Below are 11102 nucleotides of genomic sequence, written 5' to 3'. Positions count from 1 at the left end.
AGCTCATTTACTATAGAACTTTGCAATTGATCAGGTACCATAGCACCTTACAATAGAGAAAATACATAGCTTTCTATCAATGCTAGTCACTTTTATATGTTTACACGCAAAATAAAAATCACCTTTAGTCAGGAAAAATGGAAAAACTTTAGAAACGTACCTCAAGCCTAATCATTATTTCGCAATTCATGAATTTACACTCTTGCTGATCAGAACTGCCTTCAAAATTGTCACAACCTATCGTGTGGCGATAACTGTAGATGGTGCAGGTATAGAACTTGGCATGAAAGTTTAGGTATAACTGACATTCCTCCACGGCGAGCACTAAAGAAAACAGGGAAATGTGACAGTTCCATAGTGCAACAGTGTATAGCAGCTCATCAGTTTACCACCTGAAAAAAACTATAACAGATCTCTTGTGTTACTAACTACTAGTATTAGATGTTTTGTCACAGCTGTAAGTAATAGCCTATCAACTTGAGCTGTATTTTTGTGCTACGCTAGCAAACTCTATGTGTAAACATAGAGTTACCTAGCGTAGCACAAAAAATGTGTTAAAGTACAAATACAGCCGTCACTGTCTTTACCAATAAGATTTTACCATCATAGTTTTATTACTCTACTTCAACCTTCTAAATATAATGGTTAGTTATCGATACACCATTTGCTGTACTCTAACTGAGTGAAGGGCGAACCTGACAATAGCTCAGTTACTATAGGACTTTGCAAATGATCAGGTACCATAGAACCTTACAATTGATCAAGTACCAAAAACCTTACGATATATCAGGTACTACAGAGCCTTACAATATATCAGGTACCATAAAGCTTCATAATAGATAAGATACCATAGAACCTAACAATATATCAGGTACAATAGATGATTGTTTGACTTATAGAATAAAGAAGTAACTTGTACTGGTAAATATCAGCATTACTTACAAGAGCTTAACACTTTCACTATATCTGAACCAATAATATTTGAATTAGCACCTACAAGTTAAGTAAAAGTGCACAAACTAAACATAGTCAAAATAGAATAATATGACAAGCAAATTCAACACTCATGTTTATTTGAAAACAACTGTTTTAAAACTATCTTGTGATGTCAATTCTACATTGTCAGGTTGACTGGTACCTTTGCAGTAGAGAACAGCGAGCTGACTTTTTGGATTTATCAGATCATGTGGGAAGTTGAGCCTTTTACCAGTAGGTGTTACTGGTATGCAAGCGTGTGACCTCATTAAGGTTGATAACAGCTTGTCCTCGCTGTCAATGGCATGCAGAAGTATAAGGTTCCGGATGTCCTCTGTTACTCTTAATTAAAGAAAAAATAACCATTATAAACTGTTAAAAAAGAAATTTCTAATAGTCCAGTATTATGTACTTTTGAAATAAATGCTAAACATAGAGTTTCTGCCGATGCTAGTAGAAATGCACTAGGCACAGTTTTGTTACAGTATAACGAAGAAGATGCGTGGCAACCTGTAGAATATGCTTCTAGGAAACTGACTGAAACTGACAGTAGATATGCCATAGTTGAAAAGGAAGCTTTAGCTACGGTATGGGCATGTGAGAAGTTTGATTAATATTTAGTTGGTAGAAAATTTGAAATAGAAACTGACCACAAGCCTTTAATTGCAATTTTAGGTGAAAAGGATTTGTCTAAGCTACCTGTAAGAGGACAACGTTTTAAGTTAAGACTAATGAAATATGATTATGACATTTTTCACACTCCTGGAAAAGATATGTTTATTGCTGATTTGCTTAGCCGTCCGAACAGTGGGGCTGTTTGTGATGAGGTAAGTAAAACTGTTTGTAATAAGCTAGAAGCTTATGTCAACTCGATAGTTTGCTCTTCTGAATATGGGGATGTTAAAGAAGAGAAACTAAGAGAAGAGGTTAGTAAAGATTCAGACGCTCTCAAGTGTATAGAGTATTTTTAATCTGGTTGGCAATCTGAATTGGATGATTTTCATAAAGAACTGATAGGTTTATATGGATCGTGAGAGATTAAGTAGTTATAATAATATATTGTTATATGACTCTAGGCTGTATATTCCTAAGTCATTAGGACTAAAGTATTTAGAAATTTGTCATGAAAGTCATCAGGGCATAATGAAACGTCGTAGACGAGCTCAGTGCCATTTTTGGTTGTCTGGTTATAGTAAGGAAATTGCAGATTATATAAATAGATGTAATGTTTGCATTACGCATAGTAAAGTCAAACACCAGCCTATGGTGATAGGTTCGGATATACTTATGTTTGATAACGAATATTATCTGATAGCTATAGACTATTATTCAAAGTGGATAGAATGTCTGCATATAGAATCTCAAACTGCTAGAGAGATAATTCGAGTACTCAAGTATCTGTTTTCTTGATTTGGTATACCCAACGTTATCAGGTTTGATAATGGAACTTGTCATGCTAGTAAACAATTTAAAAACTTTTGAGAGAAAATGGGTTTCATTCTAACTACTAGTAGCCCACGGTATCCTTGTTCTAATGGTTTAGCAAAAAGTGCCGTAAAATTGTTAAAGGATTATGGGAGAAAAGTCGAGATAAAGATGTGGCTTTGTCTGCATATAGGACTACACTTTTGGCTTCAGGATATACGCCAAGTGATCTGATTTTTAGTCAAGCTATTAGATCAAACTTGAGCTTCCCATTAGAAAGTGATGAAGACTATGAACTGTTTGAAGAAAATGAAGTTAGCCGCAAAAACAAAATTAGGAAACATTGGGATAAAAAGTATAGTTTCTAAGTTAGACCAGTTAAAAGCTGGTCAAATGGTTTATGCAAAAGCCTCTACTGATGTAGGTTCAAAAGGTATAGTTTTGAGAAAGGATAAATCTTCTGAAAGTTACTGGGTCAATGTAGGCATGAGTGAAATACGCAGAAATAGAAAACATTTGTTTTTGTTGAAATCTGATGACGAAAATACATCGTTTGACTCTTCTGATGATATTGTCTTCCCTTGGGTAGCTACTCCTAAAAAAATGACAACTCTGAAGTAGTAGAAAATGCCAACGGTTTATCTGAAAGTCAGGAGAACATGATCCCTGATTTAGAGCTTCTTGAACAAGGGCAGGAAACACCTGGTGTGGCTGAGCACGTGGAGGAAACTCCCGACATCGGTGAACACGAAGAGGAGACTTCTGTTGTTGAGAATAGACTTGTTCTAGAAAATAGTAATGTTTGCCTAGAAGAAATTCTAGAAATGGAATTGTGCCTCTTAGTAAAAGACCTGCCGTCACTATCTCAGGTCGAGTTAGTAAACCACCTAAGAAATACGATATGGAATATTATAAATGTTTTTGTTATAGTTTCAGATTGATATCTGACAAATCTTACTTCTCACTGGACTATCACTTATGAATAGTGCTGGCGATTCGCCGGGAGGTGGTGGTGCCGAGAGCAGCCGTGTAAGTAGAGGCAGGGGTGGGGTGTGAAGGTGACAAAGGATTCGGAGGGTAACACGGTGTTTAGTAAGCAGAAGGTGAGCGAGTCGGGTAAGAATGAGGGCGAAGGTAAGAAAGAAGTGTACGGTAAGCCAGGTAACATTAAGTGTGTTGTCTGCAAAAGCATTAAAGACCATTAGGCTGCTCAGTGTCCTGGATTTATTTGTTATAAATGTAAAGTTCAAGGACATTATGCTGTAGGTTTCAAAAAGATATTGTGTTGATTTCGTGGGAAGTTAGACCATGGACTTGAAGGTTGTAATTTTTGTGGGTCTTCCTATAGAGATATTGCAGCGGGTATTAAGCGTAGGGTGGAGGAGGGTAACAATAGGGGACCGGACTCTAAGTTGAAGAAGCCTAGTTCGAGTTTACCCTCTGTTGCTAAGATGGATAGTTTTGCAGAACAGATGGAGACAGAGTATGTTTCGACTGAGACTACCATCAGGCAGAGGAAAGCTATGATGTTGCATAGGAGGAGGCAAGTAGAGGAGCAGTACAAGCACGCATTGTCTGCTATAAAGAAAGACATAAGAGAGTTGGAGGAGGAGATTAAGAGTGAGGAGTATAGAGAGGCTCTGTTGCACTTGTCTGCTGTAAAGCAAAAGAGGGCTCAGAGGAGGGGTGCAAGGGACGCGAGTTCTGTAACGATTACCGGAAAGGAGAGTAAGGTTGAGGAATCCAAAGAGGAGATCCAATCTGAAACCTCCGTTGTGAGAGTAGTCCCTAGCAGAGATGCTAGTTTTGAGAAGAGTAAGGTTGAGGAACCCAAAAAGGAGGTCCAACCTGAAAGCTCCGGAAAGAGTGGCAATGACGACCAGCTCGCTGGTTCCGAGCTAAAAGTTCAGAGTGGCAACAACGACCAGTTCGCTGGTTCTGAGTCAAAAGTTTAGAGTGGAAATGACGACCAGCTTGCTGGTTCCGAGCCAAAAGTTTCAGATAACCCGGTGGTAATGGAGGCGAAACCTGAGAAGGCCAATTGGTATGGGGATATTGTCAGTATGAAGGTGATTTGGGTAAATGAAGATGAGATAGATTGAGACGGACTGGGTTGCGAGTAAAACTGTTAAATTTGCGATAACTGATGACTGAAGAAAAGACGAGTAATTAAACAGAATATTGGGTGAGTAGAAAGATTTTTATCTCATCTTCGATACGGTAACTATGATTTGAAGCTTTTGTGACTAACTAACCTGCTTGGCTTGATAACCCCGCGTCATTGAATTTAACTCTCTTCTTGAGAGATTATTTGTTCTGCTGATTGTGGTTGCACTTGGGTGAATTTGAGTGTATTGGAGTCAAAGTTTGTATTTTGGATTAGGCAGTGTAGTCTTGAGAAAAAAAGAGCATGTTATATATTCATACCGTAACATGTTCAGCAATAAAGAGCCACAGCTAAATCAGGGGTTCCCAACCAAGAGGGAATTGCCCCCTGGGGGGAATTTTGAACATACAGGGTGGAACAAAGAGGTGTTTGACTTTTTAGAGTTTTGTTGGTACCCTTTAGTGTAAGCTCGAGTGCCTTCCTCTAACAATTTCCACTTTCCACCATAAGTAAAACTAATCAACTGCTGTAATGTTTTTGAATAATAATTGTGAAATTTTATAACGTAAATTCTGGTCAACTTGTTTATTATCAGCTAGCTGCCAATCCATAAATGTAATGATATAACCACAAGTGCAAACCAGTCTGCAATCAAGTCCAAAGCCTTATCGCTGCCGATTCTTATTCAAATGGACAACCACAAGCTGCTCTAATTGTTTACCTTGGTAAGATTCACCACTCTTCAGCATCCTCCTACCTTTAAAAATAGCTGTTTTTAGTTTTGCCCCACAAAGTAAAAGAAATAAATGAAATCACTGCTGCTCTTATGTTGTCACTATTTGTTATACGATTATTTCCCTCCAATTTTATATAAATTTTAAGCAACCGTTGTCTCATTCATTTCATATTATACTCTCAGAAAGTGTAGACTTTTTAATAACTAAAAAGAAATAAAACTGATTGTATACCTAACTCTCTCCTGGAAAGGAGTGAAAAAGGTATGTCTATCTATACGTATTCCTTTATTTTTTAGATTAATGTTGTTTATCTATGTCTTTAGTTTCTGCAATTCTTGTCAACATTTAACATTATGTTTTATTAGCTAAATGTCATATGTTAATCAAGTTTTAAAAACCTAATTTCACGGTGTTAAGATGTAAATATACCACAACAAATGCATCTATACATCTGTTCGGAACTTCATTCCTAATTTTGGGAGGGCAGTTACAACTGCCATGCTGACATGTTCAGCTACATCCAGGCATGAATGCTTTGCTTATACAGTGTACCCTCGAGATATGATTACCCTGATATACGATTCTTTCACCTTACGAAGTCGAATATTGTGAGATCTTTACCTCGCTATACGAGTTTTATTTCACCATACGATTTTGAAAGAAGTTTTGCCCGTGTTAAAATTTGGCGGTCGGTGTGCTCATAACGCATGGCGAAATAAAAAAGACACCAAAATATAGTTTGCCGAATACATTTTCAGAACGTTTAGAAGAGACACGATGATCGACTTCTCTCACGGCATCATTCCGCGTGGAAAGTTTCGTGTGAAATTCACAAGAGGGCAAATATTCATTTGCAGCGTTATAATATATTTTACTATAAACTATGATATATGAACTATAAACTATAAATATGATCGTAGCCAATCAGCATTTGCAATTATTATCAAAACAAGAACTCCATTAAAGCAAGCACAAGAAGGAGCTTACGACTGAAGATTCAAAGCAGTTAGAAGGCCATGCACTCGACCAGCATTCCAAATGAGCAAACATTTAGCAAGGACGAGGAAGTAGAAGATACAGCAATCCCCACATCGGCAGAAATATTTCAAGTGATTAATTTAGTTATATGGACTGGTATATTAAAACAATGCATGTATAATATTTTATCTCTTGTGTGACAGGTTTTTCATATTTTATTCATTTTATTTGTTTCCTTCTGATTTTATGTTTTATTTCCTTGTTTAACCATGTCTTTGCAGGTAGGCTTGTTATCTCCTACGTGAATACAATTCATCATATGTATGTAACTCATATATCTAACTACTCAAGATAGTTGACGCATCCACTTTACTTTCTGAAACTTGTTAAAGCCCTGTCCTCTACGGTATAAATACGTACAAACTTTGTACGTATGGCTACATTGATTCTTGTGCACATTTCATACAAAAAAAATACTGTAGCACTCTCTCTGGATCCTTCTACAAGAGTTAGCTAGTTAGCAGTTTTTTTTTAAACTAGGAGAAAAATTGGACAGGACTAGACAACTTCTTTAGACTGCTAAAAACTCCATTTCATTAAATATTAAATTAATCTTCAAGTGTACAGCAACATAATTAGCATTGATACGTTTTTCCCTCATTTCTGCTTCATTTGCTATATGTGCCAGCTAGAGTCAAGTTACTCCAAAGGTATGTATGTCCTGCATAGTAAATAAAATCTCATTTTTGTCGGTAACCATTAAATGGTCAGGCGTGTGAGAGGCCGCTTTCGATAACTGCATCGCTCGGCCTTTCTTATTAATTTTGGTTAAAAAAAATGTCTCAACCAGACATGCTAAATTTTATAATGAAAGTGAAGACAGAAACTTATGAATGATAAAACTTTGTGATAAACAGTTGAAATTCAGTAAAATAGTTCAAAATACATACTAAAACTCAGTTTAAAGTGTAAGTTTTGCAAGCCAAACTTATTCGAAGTGAATTCAATGCTTATGTTATGTGTACATTTTGAAGGTAAGAACTTCTTACTGTACAATCTGCATTTGGTAAACAGATTATACGTAATTTTGCGTTTTACAGTATTGCAGATTATAATCACTAGGTGCTCTTAATATAATGTAGCTACTGTATGTAACTATAGTTACTAAAGTTAACATACCATTTTGTTACTAAATTTCAATATGTACCGCATTTTTATAAAAATTTGGACGATTTTTACCTTTTTTTTCTTTGTATAATTACAATGGTTTCTATACCCGGACATACAATTTTTTCACCATACGATGCCAATCTTGGAACGGATTAACATCGTATCTCGAGGGTGCACTGTAGTACGATAAGGCAACCAGGGGAATTCCCCTATGGTTGGGAACTCCTGTAGTATGATGTTTAGTAGTGCTGCATTTTTATTGGCTGCTTGTACCAAGTAATAGTGGATGTTAATTACAGTAATTACTCTACAGTCAACAGGGAAGCTGCAGTACAGTACATTCTGATTTTCATCAGGTCAGTACCATAAGTCCTCATGCTCAAGCCGTGGGCTTATGCTCACAAACAGATGACTCATGACGGAAAAATAACTCTCAAATAAGCTGTCAGTGGTATCTAGCCGCCCTTACCAACAAGCCCCATATGCTCACAGAACACGCGGCTAACGACTGAAGTTTTGTCATCATTGACTCTTTCGGGAGCGAGTGTTGAGACGGGTTTCGCTATACTTGTGTCCTTTTGAATAAGAAAACAGGCTACATCAGTGCATGTGAAAAGAATTTTCGTTCACTTCCATGTTCAAATTAAAATTCCTGAACCCTTGCATCAAGAACTCACTTGCCATGTCTCAGCTAGATCATTATTGCACTGTTGGAGGGCTTCATCTTTATGAAAAGATGCCGGTCAAGAATGAAAAGGTGTTAATAATCTATGACTGTGGTGAGCTAAACATACCTCATCATCTTCATAGATAAAAATTTCGTTTGGAATTTAAATTTACTTTTAAAAAATACCGAAAAAACACCCAAGAATTTGAGTGTCATGAATTCAAACTAAACAAATTCTTCATTGATAATTCACTGATAATTCATCTCGACTTGGGCGATAAATTCTTCTTTAGTGTAAAGTATTCCTTAAACATGTTCTTGAAAATAAACAAGTAGGTTGCCAAGACCCCATACATAAAAGTTTATTATGAATGCGCTTCTATGGTTATAGTGCGGCAACTGAGCAGAGACCGCATTTATCGAGAAGCCGCCCTGAGCTCCACATAAGTTTTAAAAGAATGGCCTTAGCCACGCCTGTCTATGACCTTGAACCAGAAGCCATGCCCAACGACAAGCCGCGCGACTTGAGCACGAGAACTTACGGTATATATTATATAATTTGCATTTGTGTATTTGGGATGTAATACAGTGTGTAATATTGTTCTTACTACAGATTTCATGTTAAAATGCGGCCTAAATATTGAACTAATAATATCTTTCATTACAGAATGAGTACTAGCAAGAAACAAAAATATGATGCAAGCTACATGCAATATTTATTTCAATGTCTAGTTAGCAAGGGTGAAGAAAAGCCAAATGTATGTAATGCATAAAAGTATTGGGCAATGATTCAATACGACCTAACAAATTGAAGCATCATCTCTCCTCAGCAAAGGAACAAAACTTCTTTGAGCGACATGGAAAACCGTTCAAGCAGATGAGGCTAGACACAATTGGGGCTTTTCATGAATGAAACTCCAAACTACTGGAAGCCTCCGTACAAGGTAGCATATGAAATCGCTAATCAGAAAAAACCCCATACCATTGGAGAAGATTTATTAAAGCCATGTACACTGATGATGGCGAAACCTATATTGGGAAAGGAGGCTGAGAAGAAGCTGGCTGCAGTGTCATTGTCTAATAACACAGTGCAGAGAAGAAATTGCAGCATGGTCAATGACATTAACGATCAGGTTGTCCAGCAGATAATGTTATCTCCATTTGGGCTCTTTGCTATTCAGTTGGATGAGTCAACTGATGTAGCTTCATGCTCACAGTTAATGGTGTATGCCCGCTATGTACACAACGAAGAAATAAAAAAGGATTTTCTGTTTCGTGTACCTCTGGAAACCACAACCAAAGCTAAAGACATTTTTAATGTTGTCTCCAACTTTTTTGATGAAGTAGATCTAAAATGGGAAAATGTTATTAGCTGTTGTACAGATGGGGCACCAGCTATGCTAGGCACAAAATCAGGCTTTCAAGCTCTTGTAAAAAAGTTTCACTTAATGTAGAGAGCACTCACTGTATGCTGCACCGGCATGCATTGGCAGTTAGAACCCTTCCTTCATCTCTTTCCATTGTCTTACAGGAGGTAATCGAATTAATTAACTACATGAAGAGCAATGCACTGCACACAAGGCTATTTAAGGTACTTTGCAAAGACATGGATGTTGAGCACCAAACACGTTTGTATCACACACATGTTTGTTGGTTATCACGAGGTAATGTCACAGCTCGAGTTTACAGCCTCCGAAATGAACTGATATTGTTTACCGAGCAACAGGGAAAAGAGAGTTTCCATAAGCATCTCACAGACAACAACTGGATTATTCAGATTGCATATCTAGTAGATATTTTTGAGCAGTTTAATTAACTAAATCTGAAGATGCAGGGTCCTAATACTGACATGATCATATTTATCAACCAGCTGAATGCTTTTCAAGCAAAGCTGATGAGCTAGAAGAGGAAAGTCTGCTGTGGAAACTTTGCAATGTTTAAAGCTTAGACAACTTGCTGGACAGTGGCAACTTGGATCTTCCTCCTGAAATCCAGGACGAGATTGCAGAACATCTAGAACACCTTCACACAGAGTCCAAAAGATATTTCCCTAAAATACCTAGCGAAGACTTGGATCTGACCATCCATTTCAGTGTGAAGTCAACATGGTACCAGATGACTGTCAGAAAAAGTTTCTAGAGTTAAAACTTGAGTCGGCTGCAAAACTTTCATTTGGAATAACGTCCATTGCTGACTTTTAGCCAACAATGACCGCATGTTATCCCAAGGTAGTGAAAATTGAACTCCACAAACTGCTGCCATTTGTGACTACATAACTGTGCGAGTCAGGCTTCTCAACATTACACGTACTTCCCATTCAGTCTAAAACTTGTGATCAATTGATCGTACAAAATGATCAGCGCTGTGCTCTGTCCAAAACAAAGCCTCTCGTTGAAGTACTGTGCGCGAATGAGCGGCAACAGAATTCTCAATAATTACATAGTTACATGTTGTATAAAAATATTTTGTTATGTGTTTGCAAATGTACAATAAAGTCTCATTATAATTTGTATTAGTCTTCCTTTTTAGCCATGAAGTATGTGTGGAGGAATTCAAATTTCTGAACATGTCTGAGGGGGAACATAGTAAAAAAGGTTGGGAACCCCTGGGCTAAATAGACTACTAGAAGTTATAGCTACTAGAAGCTACGGCTTAGTCGGCTATTAGGCTGCGGCTTAAACGCCTAGGAGACACGTGACCCCCATGGATATATAGTGACTGGAGACAAAGCTGACAAAGGCCTCTTGTGATCTTGAGTCAACGGTGAGTGCTTAATCGCTCCCCCGAGCAATATAACAATATACCTTACAAAAATATACCAAAAATAACACCGCATGAACGATAAGCAAACAATGACAACGATGGTCCAGCACTGCAAGCAAATGTGATGAAAAGGTACAGCAACAATTTCAAAATCTCACAATATCTTAGTAAATCCACCATTGAATTTCCCTCTGACAATTTCTATATTTGACAGTACCCTAACAAGACAATCTACTTCTAAACTACTTGGCTTCATCATCAACGACGCTTTATCATGGCT

General features: G+C 37.3%; 2 protein-coding genes across 2 annotated transcripts; both read left to right on the top strand.

Annotated features, from left to right (window-relative positions):
- The first annotated feature begins 3059 nt into the window (after window positions 1–3059).
- On the top strand, window positions 3060–4355 carry LOC137410372 (uncharacterized protein PF3D7_1120000-like). Its single transcript, XM_068095799.1, has 2 exons — window positions 3060–3274; window positions 3749–4355. The coding sequence occupies exons 1-2, from the start codon at window positions 3060–3062 to the stop codon at window positions 4353–4355; spliced, it is 822 nt and encodes a 273-aa protein (XP_067951900.1).
- Window positions 4356–9078: 4723 nt separating this feature from the next.
- Window positions 9079–9513, top strand: LOC137410373 (protein FAM200C-like). Its single transcript, XM_068095800.1, has one exon. It carries the CDS (start codon window positions 9079–9081, stop codon window positions 9511–9513), a length of 435 nt encoding a protein of 144 aa, XP_067951901.1.
- Window positions 9514–11102: the final 1589 nt, after the last annotated feature.

The sequence above is a fragment of the Watersipora subatra genome, unplaced genomic scaffold (assembly GCF_963576615.1).
Source record: "Watersipora subatra unplaced genomic scaffold, tzWatSuba1.1 SCAFFOLD_115, whole genome shotgun sequence".
Classification (NCBI taxonomy): domain Eukaryota; kingdom Metazoa; phylum Bryozoa; class Gymnolaemata; order Cheilostomatida; family Watersiporidae; genus Watersipora; species Watersipora subatra.
The sequence above is the reverse complement of the archived record's forward strand: the minus strand, read 5'-3'. Positions and strand labels throughout refer to the sequence as shown.